Genomic DNA, 25,167 nt, shown 5'->3' with positions numbered 1-25,167 from the left:
GGTTCGACTCCTGCCAATGGTCATGAGTGGCACCATCAATTTTGGTTCCATTGAATTTTGTGCCATAACGCCGGATTGTCAATTTTAGGATAACGCTGGGCAAAGGATTTTTCGACTCCTGAGGCACTTAAGCTTTTCGCGTTAATATGGCGGTACTAATCACGTGCTTTTCACGCCGTGCTTTGCCAGCGCCGATGGAGTCACCAGCCGTGTTCTCTCTTTTTGCGTTTTTATAAATAAGTTGCAGTTCCGGACACTGACATAGTAGTGAATTAGTGATGTAGGCGACTTAGTCCACACACTTATCAATTAAAATTAAAATTCCCTTTAGTGTTCCTTTAAAGGGGTACCAACAGAAGAAAGTTCGAGTATCGTTTGTTCGCGTAAAACTAAGTAGTATCGTGTAGAATTGTTTGTTGCGAACTTCTTAACAAGGATACAGCTTACGAGCAAAGTCCTCACCGCACAGCGATCGCGTGTAGCGTGCGGGACTTACCGTCACCTCCTTCCCCCGTGGGACAGCCGAGTTGCTTGTAGAAGCCGAGGAATCCTTTCCCGGCATCGTGTTCATTGGATATGAAATGCATTGTCACGCTACGGCGGGGACCCTTAAAGTCCAAGATGCCTGCAGTTGACAAATGAAACAGGTCATTAATCTGAAGCCATCAGCGAGTATAAGCATTTTAAGACACCGCAAACACGGGTTCTTATGCACCCAAGTTTTGCCAAGGCATATTAATTCAGCGCAGACATATCGAAGTGCAAGATGCCGGCGGAGCAATTGTGCATGTATACCTACGTCGCATTTTACATCGCTTTTTTACCTACGTCGCATTGAGCGTTATAGTATAATGTGCATTTTGCTACTGCCACGACATGCTGCGTGTGTATAGAATTCTGTCATATGCTCACGGACTTCGGAACCTGCTTTACGAAACTCCCGTGATGCGCGCCCACTCTATAGAACTGTCACCTCACTTCATTTCATGCACTTTGCTTCCTGACGGTTATACAGTCAACCAGTCCTAATTCATATTGTTGCTGAAAAGCAGTGACACAGTGTACGGTTTCTGTGTTTTGGCAGCAGCAGATCAGTTGATTGTAATCCATGGCTTGCATTGCCATCTGGTCCTTTGCAACGGTGGGTAGTCAAATAGCGGGCAACTCGGCCGCTCCCGTGCTCACATGCTTTTGCCTTGTCTCTAGGTACCGTCTCCACTGCACGAAAAATGCACTCGGCCACCGCCACGGCGCGGAGCAATGCCAAGGCCAATGTATGTTTCTCGCGGCTCTTGCGCGCTTCTTCCATCAAGAAAGATGAAAGATACACTAAAGGAAAATAATAAGCCGAATTATATCGGTAGAATTTTCTTCCATTGGCCCATCATTATTTTCTGCGTCCAAGTAGTTCTTGCATGAAACAAAAAAATGTCCCTGAATATCCCAATAATGCTTCTCTATTTGAAACGCCCACGCCAAAGCAAATGAGTTGCAGTAATCCTCACGTGACGTCCCTCTCTGCTATTCTTTGTAATTTAGCCAGTGCTGACGTCACATGAGAGGTACCAAGCGCAGTTAATTATATAGGTGGCACCACTCGAATATTTAGAGCACAGGGCACAGGGCGTCCTACCTCATAACTGAGCGAACGAGCACAGCGAAAGATGAGAGCAAGAACAGAGCGCAGCGGGGGATGAAAAAAGCAGCGAGAGTGAAGAGAGCGTGAAGAGGAAAGCGGAGGAGGAGGGTATGGCGGAAGCATGAAAAAAGCGTAGTGCCGCTCGCGAGGGCCTTTGCGACGACAATGGCTATGATGGCGCCAGAGTAGCACGCATGGTCTGTGAGGAAACAAAGTGCTGTATCAGCGGAGGTTGCCTGCGGTGGCTGCTGTGAATCGCGCCTACGCGTCACCCATGCGCTTTCTCTTGCGATCTCTCGATTAGCGAGCAGTCGCACCATTCTTCATGCCGTGTGCAATGTGCCGCACGAGACAGGTTGTCTGCGCCAGCAAATGTATCGCGAAATGAAAACACATATATAGCTGCGCTCGAATATTACTCAAATTAGGGAGTACTGTAACCGTCAAGCAATCTTTTTTTTTATTTCCGTCATTTTGTCGCATACAAAAGCTCTGTGCTCGCTGCGAATGATGAATTCATTATTACAGAAGCCTAATTACCGAATATAGCTCGATATAATATTTTCCCTTTTGTACCTTTAAGATAGAGCTTCCGAGAAGAAGCTGCCAGTAAAGTGCGGCTGCTGCCATGTAACGTCTTCACAATACGCAGTCTTCTTGAATACTAGCAGAGACAACGTCGGAGTTTGGAATATTACGCGTCTTCTGTGAGCGCCCCCCACCGGAGACACTGTGCATGACACCCGGGCCAATAACTCGGAGTCATTGCGCATGCCGGACATGGTCGTTCCAAAGTAGTCCACGCGTTAACAAACTGGGGCCAAACTTTTTATAATGTGCTTCTTTTTCAATATCTATCCATTAAAACTAGGGCTGAATTTGTCAACGAAGATAGCGCGATGCAACTTCCCTTGAGCCGTCAACCCCGAGGTGTTTTATGTATATTTTCTGTGTGCAAATGCTGCCTATATTCACATCGCCTTCGCGATAAATGGCGCGACGGGCAGAACTCTATATGACCGGCCCGAGGAATTTGACAAGGCGGCATTCGCATAATAACACGACCACTCACGTATCTGTCCCTCCAATTGGCGGTTGCAGTAGCGGACGCCATTGATCTCCATGAAGTCTGCGCCACACTGGTCGTCCGGGCGGTTGTTTGAGTGCAGGTTGAACTGGATGAACGACAGCTCCACCCTGCGCACACAACAGCGGAGAGGGCAGCAGCAGGTTGTGTACCGAAATTTTCAATTTTATTATTCTTCTTTTGTCCATTTTTCACACTTGCGTGCCCGAGAACATGTATTATTCGTAAAAAAAAATTCGCGGACATGAGAGGGGGGCGGAAAGGGTGATAGTATCCATTTTATTGAAGTTTGCACTGAACACACACACTTTTTGGGGTACATGCGCATTGTATTAACAAAGATTTGTGAAAGAAAGAAAACAAGGAACAACAGTACAAACTCAAAATCAATCTACTGTTTGTTTTAGATTTCAGTGACTCTTCCAGCGACTTTGCTGTTCAATTTCGCCTGCTGTATTTGTGAGGTTTTACATGATGCAACCAATATATGATTATGAAGCATGTTATAATGGGGAAATCTGAATTAACTTTGACCACCAGGGGCTATTTAACGGGTACCCAATGCGCGGTACATGCACGTTTTTGCATTTCACCCCCATCCTAATGCGATCGCCGAGGCCGGGATTTCAACCCGCGCCCTCGGTTAGCAGCGCAACACCAAAGCCACTAAACCACCACGGCGGGTATTTCCCCTGTTTTAGGAGATGGCCTAAATAAACTTGCTGTAATCAAACACTCCTCTTAATTATGGTGTTTCGTGCCGCATAATAAGGAGAGCGCGGGTGCAAAGGCACCATCAAATTTTAATTCCTCTACGCATTATTTTTACTACGCATTTAAAGCTCTTTCGCAGGGAGAATCTATTTGTCGCTAAACTTGACGCAATATTCGTAGAATCGTAGAACGAAGAAAAACTAGTAAATTTTACGAAAAATTCGGGAGATTTGGCAGGTAGGCCTTTTGTGCTGACCTACGTGAATTATTCAATTTAGTCAGGATTTGATTATCGTTGTTGCAGCTTCCAGTGCACATTACTTGCACGTGGGCTAGCCTCCCAGCATGGAATACACTAGGCCAGAAGCGATACCTTCTGGCAGACTTCTTTCTTCTCTTTACGAATGACATATTTCACTTTGTGGTCCATTGACTGCTCCGGTGAGGGGTGATCAGTTGTCTGTATTTCCAAACAATACGTGTTTTTAGGGTTAAAGCAATGGTGCATCTCCTGCCAAGGTAACTGCAAAATGACAGCAATCAGCAGTCAGTTATCTCTGGTTGTTTTCCACAAAGGGGCTCACCAAGCTCAATGCCGTTTAGCTGCTCTGGTATGACGAGAACCTGCATATTAAGTACGGCATTGTCAACAACCACAATTTACACATCACGACGAGTTTGTTTCGAAAGTCTAATTTAATTTCATTGCTCATCTTTGAGCTTTCTTTGTGGTAACAAGCTGCAATGACGTGTGTGGCAACTTGGCCTTTCATTAATATACGTCCGTCTCCCGGATTTCCTCTGAACTTAGGTTCATTGGTGAGCTAATGAATCATGCTGGCTTTGCAATGGCCGCTTTCATTCTTTGACATAGGTTCAGAGCGTTTTTTACGCTCCATTTTATTTAACATGGGAAATTATTCACGAAAAACCGACTGAACTTTCAAGACATCGCATCAATGAGTGCCGATGCTTCAGTCAATGTCGACAACCAAACACTGACTTGACACTTGTCAGAAAACATGGCCTTACCTGCATCTGTCGGGGGCCGCGGCAATGATGCGATAAGTGCAGGACATCTGGTTAGGGTAAGGACCCGGAAATCCCTGGCTGTAGAATACGCCACTCTGGTCACAGAACTCGTACATACATGGCACTCCCAGGACCGGAGCTTTCTCTGCACCGAGGTAATGACGATTTCAAATAGACGTAGGCTTATGTTGTCGAGGGTTCGACGGAATATGGTCTGATCAGGTAAAATCATTAGAAAAGAAGTACGTCAATGACCGCAGTGGATAAAAAAATGACGTGTCAGGATCCGTTCGTATTCCTTGTTGCCATCGTGAACAAGGGTTCCGTACGGATCTCGGAAAGTCATTTTGTTTTGACTGTGGCCAGTGACCTGCTTATGTTCAAGTAGACCGGCATATAACGTTATCCACGTGGTGCACGTTGGTTCGTATCAGCTTGAGCATATATCTACCTACAAGTGAACGTCCCGATTTCCGAAGTTGCAGCCTTGTCCTGCGGTAATGTGCTGATATCCCGCTGCCAAACCCTACAGTTCTGTAGCTACAATCATTCCGTCATTCAGGGGAGCCACACATGATAGACAAACTCACCGCTTACCACGTCTGCTCATATATAGAAAGCATAGAACAAACAAGACATAGAGTTTCCTACAAAAATTTCTAGAGGGAACTCTGGCGCTGCAGTCATTGTCCTACCATGGGAATGATGGAAAGTACATGGATTTGTCTGATCTTCGTGCTTGTGGATTCAAACGTTCTTGTGGCTTTGTGTATTACGCCTCATAAATATTATTCTCGTATATTTCAGCGCAATCTATATTCGTCGAAGTGCAGAAGACGCCGGGAACGCGTACAATTGCTATTAATTGCAACGATTGAGCTTCTGCAGGTGGCCAAATCGAAACGCGCCAAGCGTCTCAAGGCACTGGCATGCCCGCGATAAATTCATAAGGGCTTTTCATTCGCTTGTCGATACATGCGTTCGTGGCTTAATGGTTTCAATATCGGGCTTCCGTGCTAGAGTCCCTGTGTTCGAATCCTGCCATCGGGCAATTTTAATGATGTTTATTTAATTATTTATTGCGCAATATGCTGTTGAAAATGACGGGTTTACCAAGTCACAAAGCCGTTTGAAGCCAAAAGGACGAAGTTTAGGCAAATCCATGTACTTCCCATAATTCCCATGCTGGGACAACCGCTCCCATTGCAGCTCCCGTAGACACTAGCGCCAGAGTTCCCTCTAGTAATTTTTGTAGGAAACGCTATGAAACAAGCAATAGAAATATAGAAAGCATAGTATAAACAAGCAATAGGAATAATGAGGCAGAGACAAACAAGGAAAAGCGGGGAGGTTAAACAGAAGGACGTCCGATTAGCTACCCTGCTCGGAGGAGAGGGGATAATGGATTGAAAGGAGAAGGCAGAAGGAGAAAGTGATCACTCGCACAGCAGTAGACGTAAGGCGTCTCTGTATATACGGTGTGGCACCGCGTAGTATTGTGAACATGGTAAGAGCATAAGAAAAAATTAAGCGCAAGGACAGGTGCTGATATAGAAGAAAATATATAGTACTTACCGAAATGCCGTTTTTTACACTTTCATATCCCTCTAATTTCCTATGCGTGAGTAATGCCGCTTTTCTCTGTGGTAATTTGATTTCCTACTTTCCTTGCTCCCAAAATAAAACTATGGCAACATCAATGCTTACCGAGTCCCGTAACCGGTGGCAGTCGCGAGCCACACTCAACCTGGCGAGACTTGATGTGAAAGCCGGGCCGGCTTCCGCCCTGGTCGGACCGGAAGCGGAAGACCATCTGCGAGCTGCTAAAATGCACCAACCCTGGGCAGCGAAAAATTGGTACTGAGCGGTTTCGTTCAATATGAAACTCTTAATTGGCGTAACAGGCAAGACTCACTCTTGGAGCCTGGAGGCAGTACACCGCACACGCGCTCCCCGTCGATCTCGAGGAAGTCCGAGAAGCACTCGTTGTCCTTGTCTACATCGAAGTCGATGAAGGTGAACTCCACGCTGCAGATGTCGCGCGAAGCCTGTGAGCACGGAAAGACAGATCCGCCAGCTTTTACAGAAACTGAAAGGAGTCATTACTGACAAGCGGGCGTATGGCATTGCCGTAATATCTATCTACAGCGAAATACCATCTCCCTCAGCTAAGTATCAGCGAAATATCAACCCCCTATTCACAGCTAGGGTGACCACGCCAGCGAATGGCATGCACGCTCAGGGATGCGCGCGCGGGCATAGCCATACAGAGTACCTATGCAATACGCAGACGAGTAAAGAGGAACGTTGTTTATTGTAAAGCCAGGGTGCCTCCAAACATAGCACGCACGAAGACTCACACGTCACGCGTTTGCATCTTTGTTTTAATGCGGCACGTCACGGTATGTAAACATTCGCCTAGTTTACACGCTTGGTACATTTCGACTTTCGATGAGGTTGCTATGGTTAGTCAGTCGACGGTCTGTTTAAAAGTGGGAGGTGTAGAGGAGAGTAGAGAGTAAAGAGGCCATCGTCACTAGAGTACTAAAAAGCTTCGCAAGCGAGGCCTCAACTGAGAACTTCGACGTACTACCTATTTTTTGTGCCAAATAAAATTTTAAAGCGAAGCTTTCTTTGCTTTCTCCTTCGAGTTTTCCACTGCTGCTTCTGCTGCAACTGCCTCGCGTGCCGCGTCCGGGGTGGTTCAGAGCTTGCATATGCACGGCACGAGTGTGGCAGGGAGGAAAGGCGAAGCGAGAAACTCGTTTGGACCTTTCCAACGCGTTGCATGTGCACAATGGCTTCTGGAGCTACCTGGGCGTCGTCACTACCCTTCCTACGGTTGTAATTATCCGTGACCTCCTGCAAAAGCATTGCAGAAACTGCAGCGCTTACCTTTGTACTAACTTGCAACAGTCCAAAGGCGAGGTAGTTAGAATAGCAGAGAGGAGGGAGGGAGAGAGGGAGGGAGAGAAGGCAGAGAATTGGTAGAACCGATGCAGTCATGAAACGAGTAAATAGCAACCTTGCCACTCTTCGTTTCCAGCTCGCATACATGGGCGTAGGGCGTGAAAGGGACAGGCGACGTAAAAAGGCAAGGAAACGCTACTACTACAAACACGACAGCGGTTGCGGTCACTTTTTCGCATGCACCGCAACAATAGAGCAGTACATCTTCTGCTGGTACTCATTATCAACCTATTTTAACGCCCGCTGCAGTACGAAGGCCTCTCCCTGCAATCATCAATTAACCCTGGGCCTGGGCCAACTCATTCCAACTTGCAGCTGCCAATTGCTTAATTTCATTACCTCCCTAGTTTTCTGTCGCCCTCGACTACAATTCCCTTCTCTTGGCGCCCGCTCTGTGATTATAATGTTCCACGGGTTATCCATCCTACGCGTTACAGGGCCTGCCCAGTTCCATTTTTTAATGCTAATTAGAATATCGGCTATCCCCGTTTGCTTTCTGATTCACACCGCTTTCTTCCTGTCTCTTAACGTTATGCCTAACACTTCTGCGCCCATCGCTGTTTGCGCGGTCATTAACATGTTTTCGAGCTTCTTTGTCAACCTGCATGTTTCTGCCATCTATGTTAGCACTGGTAAATTGCAGTGATTTTACACCTTTCTTTTCAATGATAACAGCAAGCTCTCAGTCAGAATCTGGCAATGCCTGCCGTATGCACTCCATCCCATTTTTACTCTTCTGTAATTCCCTTCACTTGATCACGTTCCCCTGTGAGTAATTGACCTATATAAACGTACTCCTTCACAGACTCTACAGTCTGACTGGTGATCTTGTACTCTTGTTCCCTTGCCAGGTAATCGATCATTATCTTTGTCTTTTGAATAATAATCTTCAACCCCACTATAACACTTTCTCTGTTAAGGTCCTCAATCATTTGTTGCAATTCGTTTCCAGTGTTGCTGAACGGGACAATCTCATGTGCAAACAGAAGGTTGCTGAGATATTCGCCGTTGATCTTTACTCCTAAGCCTTCCCAGTTTAATAGCTTGAATATTTCTTCCAAACATGCAGTGAATCACTTTGGAGAGATTGTGTCTTCTTGCCTGACCCCTTTCATTATAGGGACTTTCTACTTTTCTTGTCGAGAACCAGGGTATATGTTGAATCTTTGTAGATATTTTCTAAGATATTCATGTATGCCCCCTGTACTCTTTGATTATGTAATACCTCTATGACTGTTGATGTCTCTAGCGAATCAAATGCCTTTTCATAATCTATGAAAGCCATATAGAGACGCTGATTGCACTCTGCAAATTTCCTGATTACCTGATTGATGACATGGATGTGATCCATAGTAAGGTATCCCTTCCTGAAGTAACTCTGTTCTCTTAGTTGACTGAGTCAAATGTTGCCCTTGTCACGTGATTTATTGACCGCCCGTTGACCGTCCATGACGTTTAGACCTCAAGGAACGACGAGGAAAGTCAAAGGTGAGCATCAAAAAACGGTGAGCATCAAGCGGCCAAAAATCCGGCAAGCGCAAGTTCGGGTTGTGTGGCTACCACGAACGCTGTGGCTTGCTTGCAAGGCTGCTGCATCGTCGTCTTGCCTTTTTCATTTCATTGGCCTCCAGGTAATAGCGTAGCCATCCTGGTAGCTTAAGGCGTCGACAGTATAACGGGGTCATAATAGGGCTCGAGGTGACTCACATGGACGATTTGCCCACCACGACGACGTAAGTCTTCGGACAGTGTTAAAGGTTCAATCTCATAATTGACTGGAGACGTCCCAGCATGGATGCGGTAGGGCCCATGATATTGGGCCAGTAATTTAGAGGAAAGCCCAGGACCACTTGGAGGAATCCAAAGCCAAACCAGGGCTCCGGTTGTGAAAGTAGGGAGAGGTCAGTCAGTGTCCCGCCTTAGCTGCTGGTGACCTTAGTCCTTAGTTGTCAATGAACGGGCCAATTGTTGACAATCTTCAGCGTGCCTGGCCACACCAGAAATTGGAATGCATTCAGAGGAATCAGGCGTGTATGGAAGCATAGTGTCCAGCGTGCATGGTAGCTTGCGTCCGTACAAGAGAAAGAACGGCAAGAATCCTGCGCTCGCAAGTGTAGCGGTGTTGTACACAAGTGATGAATGGAAGGACGGTGTCCCAATTGGTTTGGTTTGATGCGGTGTACATTAGCAGCATATCACCTAGAGTGCGAATAAATCATTCAGTCAGCCCATGCGTTTGATGATGGTATGCAGATGTCATGCGATGAATGTTGTTGCACTGAACGAGCAAGGCTTGAATAGCAGCAGACAGGAAAACACGTCCTCTGTCGCTCAAGCATTCACGGGGAGCACAGTGGCGCAGGACGCTGTAGGCAAAGCTGCAGTCTCTGTGTAACGCATGAGGTGATCCACGTCGATAATTATCCACTAATTTCCAGGGGTGGTCGAGGGAAGTGGGCCGTATGAGTCAATACCGACGCGGTCAAATGGACGAGCCGGGCAAGGGAGAGGCTGAAGTGTACTGGCCAAGCGTAGGAGGTGGAGCCTTGCGCCGCTGACAGGTAAGGCAAGCACGTATGTGTTTACACACAAATGTATACATTCCGTGCCAGTAGTAGCACTGACGCAGGCGGTTGTAGGTCTTGAGACCACTGGTGTGAGCGCTTTGCGGGCCGGTGTGGAAAGCAGCGCAGATTTTCGTTCGCATGTGGCGTGGTACTACTAGCAGCCACCTCCCACCATCAGACATGTAATATAACCACTTGTGGAGATCGTCTCAAAAACTGAAGTGGGCAGCTTGGCGTTGGAGAGCTGGATAAGCTGATGGATCAGTTAGAAAATTAAGGAGATGACAAATCAATGCATCCTTGCGTTGCTCCGACGACATGTCTACGAAGTTAATAGGCGACAAGGGAGCCGAAGATGCTGACGGAGAGGCTGTGTCAGACACTAGCTGTGAGCAGGATAGCGCATCAGTGTACGAGTGCTTGCGGCTAGATCGGGTGCACAGCCGAAATGTCATATTCTTGCAGGCGAAGCGCCACACGATCAAGGCGTCCCGAGGGATCATTCAGCGATGAGAGCCAGCTTAGAGAATGGTGGTCCATGAAGACGTTGAAAGAGTGGCCGTAAAGTTACGGACAAATCTTAGCCAAAGCACAAATGATGGCAAGGCACTTTTTCTCAGTGACGGAATAATTACATTCGGCTTTCTGGAGGGTTCGACTGGCGTAAGCAACAACACATTCTTGGTATTCTGGTTTTCTTTGAGCCAATACTACACCAAGTCCGACGCCGCTGGCGTCTGCATGGACCTTCGTAGGCGCATTGGGGTGAAACTGACGAAGGATTCCTGGCGACGTTAGTAAGCGTCGTAATTTCAGAAAAGATTGATCGTACGCTCATGACTAAGCAGACAGGCCGCTAGAGGTTGTCAGAAGGTTGGTAAGAGGCGCGGTGATAGAAGCAAAGTCGCGCACAAATCGACGAAAATACGAGCACAGCCCAATGAAACTTCGAAGCGTTTTCATGGAATTGGGCTTGGGATATTCGGCTACGGTATGGAGCTTCGCGGGGTCCGGAAGAACGCCCTCCTTGGAGAAGATTTATTCTAGTATCGTGAGCTGGCGTGCAGCAAAATGGCACTTCTTTTTGTTCAGTTGAAGGCCAGAAGAAATCAGGCACGTGAGAATCGCAGGAAGACGAACAAGGTGGGTTGAAAAATCTCGATAAAAAAGCGATGTCATCAAGGGAGCAGAGAGAGGTATTCCACTTGTAGCCACGAAGGATGTTAGCCATCATCTGTTCAATAGTAGCCGGGGCTTTGCACAATCCAAATGGCACGACGTTAAACTGATACAGTCTGTCAGGAGTGACAAAACCATCTTCGGTCGGTCAAGGTCGGCCATTGGAACTTGCCAATAACCCGAGCATAAATCCAAAGACAAGAAATACTCTGCCCCTTGCAAACAGTTGAGAGCATCATGTATGCGCCGCAATGGGTATATATCCTTTCAAGTTATCTTACTGACGCGGCGATAGTCTACACAGAGCCTGATAGATCCATCCTTTTTGCGCACAACTACAACAGGAGAAGACCAGGGGCACCACGTTTAAGCATATCATCGACTTTTTCATTGATAACACGCCGTTCTGCCACTGAAACTCGATATGGTCGTTGGCGTAGGGGCGCATGACAACCGGTGTCAATGTAACGTGCGACGCTCATTGTACGGCCCAAAGATGGTTGAGCGCAATCAAAGGAGGAGCGGAAGGATTGAAGAAGGGCCAGAAGTTCGCTACGATGTGTTGGCGATAGATTGGCGGCAACAGAAGTGCGGAAACTGTCTCAAGCTGAAGGTTTCGGAACAGGTGTAGTCATGGAATTCAGTTGAAAATTGGGTTGGTCCTCAGTGAATTACAGGGAGCACAGGAGGTCAACATCTTGTATGTGGCCTAAAGATTCCCCACGAAGTAACGGAGGATGTGAGCCATTTGGAAACGAACATAATTTTAGCACCCAATTCAATGGTATGTACGGCAAACGGCCGTCGTACACGCGGCGGCGGAGAAATACTTCTGACGGGGTAAAAAGAACGGTTCCGTCTGGGGCTGCCGTACAGGACAGGAGTGCAAGGGTTGAAGTTTTTGGGGTGATATCTCTGTGCGCAGTAATGACAAGTTTGCGAGCGTCGGGAAGAGGAGCCAACGAAAGAGAGGTTTGCAGTGGCGTAAGGGCCACTTCTGCACATGCGCAGTCTATGATGGCGCGATGACGCGAAAGGAAGTCCTATCCGAAAACACGATCGAGGGAGCATGACGGCAGCACTAAAAACTCTGTGACGTAAAGTTCACCTTGATTAACGACATAAGCAGTGCACCCAGTTGAAGGCGCGATGCACTGTGAGCTTGCAGTGCGGAGAATTAGTCCCGAGAGCAACGTGGTCTCTTTTTTTTTTATGTTGCGGCATAGATTCTCGCAGATGACGGAAACGGCAGCCCTAGTGTCAAGCGCTAGCGCTGCGGTTCCTTCGACAACGACGTCGATAACGTTTTGCGGCGAAACAGATGGAGGCCTTGGGCAGTTCGACTCGCATGCAGCTCCTGCCTCCGGAACTGCAGCAATCAGTTTCCCTCTTCTGTAGTAGGTTGGCGACCCATGGGTGACGGTGAGCGTCGTCGCGGAGATGGTGACTGGCGGTTAGCATAGGGTGCTTGATCGTCAGGGATGTACTTCGGTGGCGTCCATGAAGACGAAGAATCAGGCCTACCCACGGCGTGAAATGGAAAAGGAGGTCAGCAGCGACAAAAGCGGGCAACGAGCCAAGCGACACCATAGGCGAAGCAGATGGGCCTATTGTCTGGCGTGCACCACGCGTCTGGCCGGAGGAAAAACGGAGTTGGAGGTCTCGCGATGAGAAGCGATGCAGGATGCGCGGTGATCTGCAAGGCATGGGACGGCATCGCAGGTCGAGCATACGGCGCGGTCTTTTGAAGGGACCGAGCCGCGACGGAAGCATAGGTAAACAGCGCAGTGACTGGTGGTTGTGGAGGCATTGGCGGGAGGGCCTTAGCAATCTGGGTCCGAATGACGTGTTGAATGTCCGGAGCTAAAAGCTGCGAAGGCTCGTGCGTGAGAGGTAGTAATGAAAGCTGACGCGGTACCTCTTCACGGATAAAGTCCTTGATTGGGGGGAGCAGCGGCTGTTGATTTGCAAGGAGGGCAGCTAGCTGCAAGCTAGATAGTATCTCGGGCATCATGAGGGCGTGGCGGGCGATCGTGCGCTGCCTACACAACTCGTTAAAGCTCTGACACAGTGAGATGAGTGCACCAACCGTAGTGGGATTTCTGGCGAGCAGCATCTGAAAAGCGTCGTCTTTCATGCCCTTTAGAAAGTGCTTGATTTTCTCCTCCCCAGTCATGGTGGGGTAGACGCAGTCGGAGAGATTGAGCCTCGATGTAGCCTCGATGTAGCCTTGATGTAGCCTCGATTCAGCCTCGATTGAGCCTCGATGTAGCCGATGCATCCTCGATGTAGCCTGTGGAATTCTCACCGGGATGCTGTGCACGTTGAAGCAAGCGCTGCTCACGCGAAGCTGGCGAGCCATAGGCCAACCATAGACGTCCTTAATGGCAGTCTTAAAAAGGGACGAAGTGGGAATGTCAGTCTCGTGGTTGCGGTACCACAGTTGCGCGATGTCCGCAAGATAAAACACGACGCAAGTCAATTTCGTTTAAGCGTGCCATTTGTTACTGACTCTGACGTGTTCGTACGTCGACAACCAATGTCCAACATCTGAATCAGCTGAGCCGTTGAAGATTGGTGGATCCCGCAGACGGGTCAGCTTGAATCGAGGTGTCGTTTGTCATAATGAGAGCAGAAACAAAAGGGAGCATCCGGGAACAAAGTTCCAGGGTGGTGCAGAGGACCCACGCAACCTCCACCAAATGTCACATGATTTATTAAAATTACATTATGGGGTTGGACGTGCCAAAACCACTTTCTGATTATGAAACACGGCGTAGTGGAGGACTTCGGAAATTTCGACCAACTGGGGATCTTTAAAGTGCACCTAAATCTAAGTACACGGGTGTTTTCGCATTTCGCCCCCATGGGAATGCGGCCGCCGAGGCCGGGACTCGATCCCGCGACCTCGTGCTCAGCAGCCGAACACCATAGCCACTGAACAACCACGGAGGATTGCATGATTTCTTGACAAGGAACGACGAGGAACGTCAAAGGTGAGCATCAAGAAACGGCAGGCGCAAGCGGCCACATTGCGTATAAAGGGCCTCAAGCTTTTCAAGCACGATATCTCCGCCATCTTTGATTAAATCGACTGATATTCCATCTTCTCCTGTTGCTTGCAAGGCCCCTCTAACTTCATCGTTATTTATAGAAGGAGCCTGTGTATCATGTTTATTACTACTTGGAATGGAGGTAGCATGGCTGCTCTGGGTACTGTGCTGGTAACCAGAGGTAGATCACATGACAACTTGCCTCTTGAACTCATTGCGACGCTGTGCGTCCCGACCAGGGCTGCCCGCTATAGTGTACTCTGGTAACGTCTTGACCTTCAAAATGAGCACGAAAGAATTCGGCCAACTGTTAAAGCTATGCGGAATGAGAAAATCCTTGACTGCTTCTCGAACCCTCACACCAGACGGAAATTCTTCGTAGACCATGCTTCGTGAAGGGCACATTTTATGACCGGCTCATCGCATCTGTGACGCTCGCATCGAAGAAAAACATCGGAGCGAAATGCCTCAGGGAAAGAGAACTTCAAACATACACTTACCGAAGTTGAGGCTCTAGTGAACTCCGGACCGATAACCTGCGTCCATATCAATTGCAATAATCTGGAATCCTTCACCCCGGAACACTTACTTGTTAGGAAACGCCTGACATATTTGCCGAATTCTGGCATCGAGAACTGCCATATGTAAGAGGCATGCGGCGCAGAAAGGAAGAAGAGGACGATGTGCACGTATCGTCCGAACGGCATAAGCCCTCGAGGCGTGTGACCCTAGCTGTGATCGAGGAGAAAGCGGCACCGAGCTGGGATTATCGGCGTGGCTCTGGGCCGAGAAGGTCGTAGCGTCTTAATTGCAATCGCAATGGGAGCCATGCAGGTTCGGTCAAGTCGGTGACGCTGGCGGTCCGCGACGTGGCCATCGACCTCAGCGACGTTCGAGCGAGGCTCCTTGGACCGGCTGCAGCCTCTCACGGCAGTGCCGGTCACTCGAGGAAAGAACCCATTTCAGAGGCAGACCAGCACGTACGATAGTCCCTGGGGCGTCTCGTCGGCACTCGAAGAACAAGTAGTGGCGGAACCTGGAGTTAGGCCTAACCGGTGAGGCCGGGGTGCCACGTCAGCGACGGAATTCGGGACACCGGCATGAGAGACGGACAAGTTCACTGGCCAACATCAAGGCAGCAACCTTCACGTAGTGGGCGAGAATATCGACTTTGATGAAGATCCAACACGCTTCGGATTCTGACGATACATGCAACGACAAAAGTCAGTAAGAACTGTTATTTCTAGCACCGTTGCAGCCATAGGTTAGGGTGTCCTCACTTTCGCGTAGCTAACGCCAAGGACTAACGTAGCAGGTAATAAAGACAAGTTTAATGATTATTAAGTAGCTTGCAGATGCGTATTTCTTCATTGTGTTTTAATATGAGCGAGTTTTATATTGAATTTCGGGTACAGTGTGATTAAAATCTGTTTGCGTTGCTGCTCTGCGTCTCCCAACCCCATCTCTCATAATATCCGCACGCCCCCGAGATCGGTGACACACGACAAGAACATAGAGCCATAGGCATCACAGCTGCTTTCATTACAGACACAGCGATTATAGACACAGAGGATGTAATGAGGATGGAAGATAACCCATGGTCATTAAGGGTTACGGACTGGATTTCAAGAAAAAGGAAGCGTAGCAGGGGGCGGCAGAAAGTTTCGTGGGTGGATGAGATTAAAAAGTTTGCAAGGTCAACATGGCCACAATTAGCACATGACCGGGGTAGTTGAAGCACGGGAGAGGCCTATGCACTACAGTGGGCGTAGCCATGCTGACGGTGATGATTAGGGGCACGACCTACCTTTTACATTACATACATTAAGGGGTTTTGCGTGCCAAAACCACTTTCTGATTATGAGGCATGCAGTAGGGGGGGACTCCGGAAATTCCGACCACCTGGGTTTCTTTAACGTGGACCTAAATCTAAGTACAGGGGTGTTTTCGCCCCCATCGAAATGCGGCCGCCGTGGCCGGGATTCGATCCCGCGACCTCGTGCTTAGCATCCCAACACCATAGCCACTAAGCAACCACGGCGGGTGACCTATCTTTTAGGACTGCTTGTCCAAAGAGTACTTGTCTGAAATAACAGCCTCCTGTTATCAAAGTCAGTGGCCTTGTTCTCTTACCCAAATTTTGAAAGCTCCAACAATCCTGGAAGATGGGCCCCGTTAAAGAATTGCATCTCGCACAAAACGGAAGAACGAGATCATGTCTTGTGAAAGCAAGCATAGAGACCAACTTCAAGAGAGCGGTGCAACACTTGTATATTCTAGAATCTGCACTCGACTAACTTCATGCGTAGGGTAGCTTGTTGAAACTTTTAAAGAAGTACTACAGGACGACGGAAGACACGAAGTATGCAGCGCGTCATCTTGGACTACCACCGACCGACTTGGACATTTTACCGTCTTACTAAACGTTGTTCCTTATGCTAGACGTCGAGTCCCTTCAGTCTAAGGAAACGCGGTTTCTACGTGAAGAGTTCAAGCAGGGATGGAATAGTTATTACTTTCTTTAATTTATACAGAGCCAACGTTGGTATGGTACGTATAGGAGATGACGTGTATTTTCTCACACACATTCCAGTTGTAGTCAAATTCGGTTTGAAATTCAGCTTGCATGACTCGTGCATTGATGGCATTGTTCGTAAGCGGGCTACAGTGACATTATAAAACCACGACATTGCATATTGTCACGAGAGGAAAAGCCAGTCAGACAGTTCTAAGCGAACGGCCGTTTACAGTTTGTTTTCGCAGCAGCTACCACGCACACTTCTTCTTCCTCGACAGCTCGCGTAACTAGCTCGTGCCATTACCCCTCCCTCCAAAAAAAAAGAAAAAAATAACAAACAAAAAAATAAATAAATAAAGTTGGGGAGATGTGAAATGCCACAAGGAAAAAATAAAAGAAATGAGAAAGACAGCGGACGAGACGACAGGGGCCGAATCACAAAGTTTGTGGATGAGAGTCAGCGCGAATGGTAGGGCTTCATCCTGGTAACGTGAACAATGTCAGAGGAACGTGGTCTACGGGAGTGGTGCGAACTGTCGGCTGGAATAACTTCGTAGTTGACAGGACTTAGACGACGCAAAACAATGTAGGGTCCAAAGTATCGGCGCAATAATTTTTCTGACCGGCCTCTTTGACGTATAGGGGTCCAAACCCATACAAGATCTCCCGGGTTGTATGTGACGTCTCGATGACATAGGTTGTATCGACGAGCATCTTGACGTTGTCGGGATAGAATTCGTTCCCGCGCAAGGTGCCGCGCTGCTTCGGCACGCTGAACAAAGGCGTCTGTATCTGGTGCGGTATGTTGCGACGAAGTTGGTAGGAGAATCACGTCGAGCATAGTGGTGACGTCGCGTCCGTAGACCAGACGAAAAGGAGGAAACCCAGTGGTTTCTTGTAGGGCAGTGTTGTACGCGAATGTCACATACGGGAGCAGTTCGTCCCAATTTTTATGGTCCGTGGCAACATACATGGAAAGCATATCCGCGATCGTTTTGTTGAGACGCTCAGTTAAACCGTTAGTCTGCGGGTGATACGCAGTTGCCGTACGGTGCGTTGTCCCGCTCAGCTGCAGGATATTTCGGACCAACTGGGCAGTGAAGGCCGTACCACGGTCTGTGATGACGACAGCGGGAGCACCATGTCGAAGGACGATATTTTTGATGAAGAAGTTAGCAACATCTGAAGCAGTAGCTCGCTGAACGGCTTGTGTTTCGCAGTATCGAGTGAGGTAATCGGTGGCGACGACGATCCAGCGGTTATCAGCCGAAGACTTGGGAAATGGGCCGAGTAAATCCATCCCAACTTGTTCAAAAGGTGAGCAAGGAGGTCGGACAGGCTGAAGCAGACCGGCTGGTTTCAGAGGTGGAACTTTGCGACGCTGGCAATCTCGACAACTTCTGACGTACTGCTTCACGGTTTTTGTGAGTTTTTGCCAATAGTACTTCTGCTTGATCCTCGCGAGAGTACGCGTGAAACCAAGATGCCCAGACGTTGGTTCGTCGTGGCATGCACGTATAACGTCGTCGCGGAGAGTAGCGGGAACAACGAGCAGGAAAGCGGTTGCCGTAGGGTGAAAGTTCTGCTTGTATAGGATGTCGCCACGTAGGCAGAAAGATGACAAGTGACGCGCGAACTGCCGTGGGGGTTGTGGGCGGCTTCCTTCAAGGTATTCAATCAAGGGCTGGAGCTCGGAATCTTGGCGTTGCTGTTGAGCAAGGTTTAAAGACGGAAGAGTACAAAGAAAACCCGAATCGTCGTCAGTATCTAGTGGTGCGGGTTCGACGGGGGCGCGAGAGAGACAGTCGGCGTCAGTGTGTTTCTGGCCAGACTTATAGACGATGGTCACATCAAATTCCTGCAACCGAAGGCTCCATCTTGCGAGACGGCCTGAAGGATCTTTGAGATTCGCCAGCCAGCAGAGAGAGTGGTGGTCGCTCACGACACGGAAGGGGCGTCCGTACAGGTATGGGCGGAACTTCTGGAGAGACCATATGACTGCCAGACATTCTTTTTCAGTTGCTGAGTAGTTTTTTTCAGCAGCAGACAAGGTTCGGCTGGCATACGCAATAACGCGCTCAACACCAGCTTGAAACTGTACGAGTGTCGCTCCGAGACCAACGTTACTAGCATCAGTATGCACTTCTGTGTCAGCCTCGGTGTCAAAGTGACCAAGGATCGGTGGTGTCTGGAGACGTTGCTGAAGGTCGTGGAAGGCGTCGGATTGTGCCGGGCCCCAAACAAATGTGACGTCGTTCTTGATGAGTCGTTGCAAAGGTTCGGCAATTTCACAAAAATTGGGTACAAAACGCCGGTAATACGCGCAAAGTCCTAAAAATCGGCGGACATCGTGTTTTGTCTTCGGTATCGGGAACAGAGCGACTGCCATGGCTTTGTCAGGGTCAGGGCGCACACCGGTGCTGCTGACAATATGACCTAGAAATTTGAGCTCCTCGTAGCCAAAGTGACATTTTTCGGGCTTCAGGGAGAGGCCGGCGGTGCGGATAGCTTGAAGAACCGCCTCAAGCCGCTGGATGTGTTGTTCAAACGTGGTGGAAAAAACAACTACATCGTCTAAGTAGACTAAACACGAGTTCCACTTGAGGTCAGATAAAACTGTGTCCATCATGCGTTGAAATGTGGCCGGAGCGGATCACAATCCAAAAGGGAGGACCTTAAATTGATAGAGACCGTCGGGTGTTATAAACGCCGTTTTTTCCTGGTCCCGTTCGTCAACTTCAATTTGCCAGTACCCACTACGCAGATCCATTGAAGAAAAGTAACGGGCATGTCGCAGGCGATCCAAGGAGTCGTCAATTCGAGGAAGTGGGTAAACGTCTTTTTTCGTGACCTTGTTCAGTTTGCGGTAATCGACACAGAAGCGTAGTGAACCATCTTTCTTTTTAACTAATACAACAGGTGAAGACCAAGGACTTGTCGATGGTTGAATGACATCATCGTCGAGCATTTGTTTAACTTGATGACGAATAGCTTCCTGTTCTCTTTGCGACACGCGATAAGCGTGTTGGCGAACAGGTTGGACGGTCGGTTCAGTGATGATTCTGTGTTTGATTAAAGGAGTCTGTTTGACCTTCGACGTGGTGGCGAAACAGTCGCTAAATGACGATAGCAGAGTGAGGAGCCTCTGCTTCTCATTTTGGTCTAGCTGTGGGTTGACGTTGATGTGATTGGTCAAGTCCACATCGCTGGGTTCCGGAATCGAGATTGTCGTAACCGAAGCACAGGCGTTGGAATCGGCCACCGTTTCAAAGTAGGCCATGTACATCAATTTGTATATCCTACGCTAGAACTGCATGAGCTTGAGTTACCAAGGACAGGCTGGCCCGCTTAGTCCAACCCTGTTTGTTTTTCAGCGCATTATGTGAACGAAAATAAATAAATAAATAAATTGCAAGTCCAGCGCAAATGTCGTCCTCATCTAGTTAGCGCTGATGCTTGTCAAATGCGAACTTCCACTAACTTGCTCAAGTTTTCCTACTATTGCAAATGGTGGAATCTTTCTGAATAGAAGTGGTTAATTAAATGCTTTACTATTAACGGCGACGCAGACCGGATCACAATCCGGATCCCAATCATCTTCAGTTCGCTCCTCGAAGATGCAGGACGCCTGTCGAGCAAAAGCATGTGGGCGCGCGCCAGTGATCCCCTTTCCTGTGCATCATGAGCGGGAGTGTGCAGACTGCGACGCTTTTGGTATCGGCCCCTAAATTTCCCAGTCCTGTTCTCGTCGCAGATAACGCTACGAAGATACTGTGTGACATTGTACCATCTTTGAAATGGGCCCAGGTCGTAAGGGAACAGCTTCTAACCGTTTCTTCGCCGAAGTAAAAAAAAAAATTCACCGAGGATTATGATACTCCTTAATGCGAAATTTGAGCGCAGCTCTATGCGTGTTTTCATTTCCTGTGTCAATATTTTGCATCATGATGATGTAGGTACATGGTGTATATTAGGCACGGAACGCTGTGGGTAGCGTTGCTGGCGCTGACAATCTGTCTCGTGCGGCACATTGCAAACGGAGCAAAGTGTGGCACGACTGCCTCACCAATCGGGGCATCGCGGGAGACAGCGTGTGGATGAACCGTGGGCACGATTCACAGCAACCACTATGTAACTCACGCAGCGCTTTGTTTCCATACAGACGACGCGCGCTACTCTGGTGCAATATCCTAGCCTTCATGGCAGCCCAGGCCTTCTAGTGCGGCACTGCGCTTTTCTACGCACACTTTGGTTCAACCAACGATGAGAGCAGCTCTTCATCGCGGGAAAATCGTGTCGCCAGTGTGAGCGACGACAACACCAAAGAGTGTCACCTTAATATATATGGCGATAACCTTGACGTCACGCTATTGTTCACGGCGAGCGTTCTAATCCGTTCCGCATTTTGACATCTGCACCGCGCTGCACCCATATGGGTTGTGCAGAAATCAGTAAGGCCGTTTCTGGTGCCGGACGCCGAAGAAGCTACGGAAGGTTAGTAATTGTCAGGAGTGACAAGCGCAAAGAAAGAAAGAAGACGAGAAAGTGATACTACGATCGAAGGCACGCAAGAAGAGATTGGAAAGAAAAAACAAGGAAGAGGGAGTGAAGCAAGCGCGTGGAGGCGGCCATCTTGGAGAAGGGGCACGCGAATAGAAGGACGTGGTGGCGGTGGCGCAGCGTTCGAGGAGAAGACGGCCGGAGATCGCCACTCTGGGTCCTGCCGCAGTACCTAGGCGATGCAGCGACATCCCGCCCGAGGACCAGGCTCGGCGAGCAGATGACCGACACCTCCGAAACTACCGCTGGCCCGGACGTACCTGCCAGGACACGTCAGCATTCACGCCGCTGAACGTAGAAGCGCGAAGGCTGGCTGTAGCCAGTCACCGTCCCGTCTAGGGAACTAAGCTGGGCCGGCACGCACCAGGAGCGCCGGCCGGCACGAGTCCCACTCTGCCGAAGCACGACAGCTCGTCAGTGACTGCGCCTTCGTCACGTTGGCTGGGGCATTGGTGCCGCCGGACACCAACGACGACCGAAGACGGCTGGATTGCAACGACGGACCACAGCCCGGGGGACGCGGATATCCGCCATGGACAGAGCCGGTACTGTAAGCGCCCCTAACCGATCACAGCACAGACGTTGGTTAACGCGGCTGTGCGAGCGTAAAAGATAGCAAGGGAGGACGCACTCCGTGTGCAATACGTGTTGAATGTTACTGTGTGCTACTGCTGTTAAAATTCCATGTCGAATGAATGTTGCGTGTGCTGCACCTTGCGTTCATGTGTTCATTCTGCCTGCTCAAGCAAGCGTACCAGGCATTAACGCATGCGTGACAACATTGGCGAGCCCTGCCAGGATCCCTTTAATGTCGTCACATGCATCGTGGTGTAATGAGCAGCGGAATAGACCTTGAACATTTGATGACTGCTAGGAGTGCCGCGGGCATGTCGGCCTAGGTCATAATGGCACTCTATCACGAGGAGCAGAAGCGATTAAGTAGAAGGTGCAGAGGCGCGAGAGGCTGCAAAGGAAGACAAGGAAAGAGCCAACGCAGCTGAGGAGAGAGCGAAAGCTGCAGACGAGCGTGGGTGTAGGAACTTGATGATAGAAAAAAAAAGCTTACAGAAAAGAAATTGCAGTTGCGCGTCAGTAACAGTCGAGAAGAGGCAGGAAATAGGAGCTCAGATGTGGTACTCCAGAGGATAGGACAGTGTGTCCCCAGAAGCTAATCGCCCCATATGATGAAAGGTAAGATGACCTAGATGCATACATACAACGTTGTTTCGATCGAATCGCAACTGGACAAGGCTGGCAGAAGAGTGACTGGGCGACTGGATTGATTATGTGTCTTGTTGGGGAATAGTTGGCCGTTTACAGGCGGATGTCAGCGACTGACGAACTAGATTACGTGAAGGTGAAGGAGGGTCTCCTACAACGCTTCAGACTAACGGTCGAAGATTTCAGGGATACATTCCGAAGCTCCAAGCCTCACGAAAATGAGACGGACCAGCAATTCGCTGCTCGAATCTCCAACTACATTGATCGTCGGTTGGAGATGGCTAACGTATTGAGGGCATTTGAAGACTTGAGGGACAACATGATTGCCGAACAGTTCCTAGCATCATGTCATCAGGGCGTGGCACTATTCCTGAAAGAGCACAACTTGAGGACTGTGGCTGAACTATCTGAACACATGACCGCTATTTAGATGCCCAAGGCCAACAGAACGTGGGAAAGGGGAAGGAAGAAAATACCAGATGAGAGAGAACTGACTCGGAGCAAAATCTCATGTTTGTATGTGTTACTAGATAGGGCATCGGGCTGTGAATTGTTCCGTAGGTCGCACTCGCAGTTCGAAATTGAAGTGCGAGGGTTGTGGACGGTATGGACATAATACAAACCTGCCGAGCTAAGTCAGAAAATAAGACTGCCTGCATTGCTGCTAGCGAAAGTCCCATTGATGTTGACAGTATGCAAATGGAACAGAAGGAGTCCAACGACAAGGCAAGCGCTGTCACGACGGCTACGATGTCGGAAGACCCGGAAACCTCAATGCCAGTAGTATTGGGAATGCTGCAGAGACGTAAAGTGCCTGCACTCAGAGACACTCAGTCCAACATTGTCCTGGTAAGGCAATCCATGGTGCTGGAAAGAGATATCACTGGCACGGAAACGCTAGTTTGATTGGCGGATGGTATGGTACGGCGAATGCCTGTGGCTCGGGTATTGCTTTTGATGCCTTATTACTGTGGTTCAATCGAAGCCCCGTGCGTCAAAGAGCCGCTTTACGATGTCATTCTTGCGAATGTGCCAGGAGTCACAAAAGTGGGTGATGCAGATCCCGGGATTCTGGAGTTTTCTCAATACCCAAATTACAAGTAGGACGGAGCATGAATGCACCAAAGCCGTTGGTAGAGACAATGAAAGAAGTTCCGATCCGTATACCGGGGAAGCTACCATACTGTCAGTGGAGAAAAGCACAAGCAACCAGGATAAGAAAGATTCCATATAATGAATCCTTCAGGCACCGCCATGGATATAACCGTGACAGAAATGAAAAAAAAAGCAAGAAGCGGGCAGTACTCTACGACGTTATTCTGAAATTTTAGGGAAATGGGTTCAGAGTAAGAAGAGTTGGGCCATACATAAGTTTGAGAAGGTTGAAGAATCACTGTACCGAATAGTCAGAACCCACGATGGAAGAGAAACACGACAGTTAGTAGTGCCATTCAATTTACGAAGAGCAGTCGTTGATCTGGCACACGGCACTATTATGGCTGGCCATCAAGGAGTAAGGAAGACGAACAGCCGAGTATCAGAATTCCTTTGGCCGTGCATGCAAAGTGACATTATACGGTTTGTGCAATCTTGCGACATATGTCAAAGAACCACGCCAAAAGGATTGATATCAAAGGTATCTCTAGGGACTATGCCTATTATTGAGCAGCCTTTCCAAAGGGTTGCAGTGAACATTGTAGGCCTTATTAATCCAGCATCGAATAACGGAAACAAGTACGTCCTCACCATGGTGGATCTTTCCACTGTATGTCCAGACGCTGTCCCAATAAAAATGGTGGACACGGTAGCAATTGCTGAGGCTTTGGTAGAAATGTTTACTAGGTATGGAGTTCCTAGGGAGATACTGACGGATAGAGGAACCCATTGTACGTCAGTATTGGTGACGGAGATTTGCAGACTTGTCTCTCCAACACTTCTTGACGACGCCCTATCACCCCATGTGTATCAGGCTGGTAGAAAAGTTCCATGGCACGCTTAAGAGCATGTTACGCAAGGTCTGCCAAGAAAAACCCACGGAATGGCATCACTATCTACCTGCTCTCTTGTTTGCATATAGAGAAGTGCTGCAGACTAGCACTGGATTTTCGCCATTCGAGCGGCGGGAGAGCTCTCAGAGGACCATTCATGGTTTTGTGGGAAATGTGGTCGAACACGGAATTGAAAGAAGAACAAGAGTCTTCGTATTGTTGCATCTGGGTCGCAAGCCCCAAGGGTAGCGTTGGCCTGGCGGCCCGGGGTACAGCTGGAAGCATCCGAAGGTCCTGGCAAAGGATGAGTCGACTGCTAACAGAACAACTTGTTTATTCTCGCATCGCAAAAGAGCGGCCGGTCAGGTCGACCGAAGTGGAGAAACGGGAGACCACGGTACTCGACGGAAGAAATCGAAGCCTCTCATGGCGTCCGGGGGCAGCTGCTTTTGTACTCACGGAGTCGAGGGCAAGAAGGAACGGCTCGGAAGAGGCACCCGTGACGGCGGCGCACAGACATGTTGTGACAAGAAGTGACGTATCCGCCGGGCCGGCGCAGGTCAGACCTCCTCGCTTCACAGTTGGGGAGCTCCTCTCCCCGGCTGCCGCACACACACACACATACACACACACACACAC

The 25,167-nt window shown here is 48.9% G+C and overlaps 1 protein-coding gene across 1 annotated transcript in view; it reads right to left on the bottom strand.

The window, feature by feature from the left end:
• Nucleotides 1-25,167, bottom strand: part of LOC135914757 (cubilin-like) — a 294,278-nt gene that overhangs the window by 79,366 nt on the left and 189,745 nt on the right. Inside the window, exons 16-20 of the mRNA XM_065447679.1 lie at nt 6,388-6,520; nt 6,180-6,311; nt 4,473-4,617; nt 2,712-2,836; nt 497-625 (exon numbers count right to left, since the gene is read on the bottom strand). Coding sequence (XP_065303751.1) covers nt 497-625; nt 2,712-2,836; nt 4,473-4,617; nt 6,180-6,311; nt 6,388-6,520 — 664 coding nt within the window. The remainder of the gene's footprint in view (nt 1-496; nt 626-2,711; nt 2,837-4,472; nt 4,618-6,179; nt 6,312-6,387; nt 6,521-25,167) is intronic.

Source organism: Dermacentor albipictus, unplaced genomic scaffold (genome assembly GCF_038994185.2).
Source record: "Dermacentor albipictus isolate Rhodes 1998 colony unplaced genomic scaffold, USDA_Dalb.pri_finalv2 scaffold_14, whole genome shotgun sequence".
In the NCBI taxonomy this organism is placed as follows: Eukaryota; Metazoa; Arthropoda; class Arachnida; order Ixodida; family Ixodidae; genus Dermacentor; species Dermacentor albipictus.
Note: the sequence above shows the minus strand (reverse complement) of the source record. Positions and strands in the feature narration are given on the sequence as shown.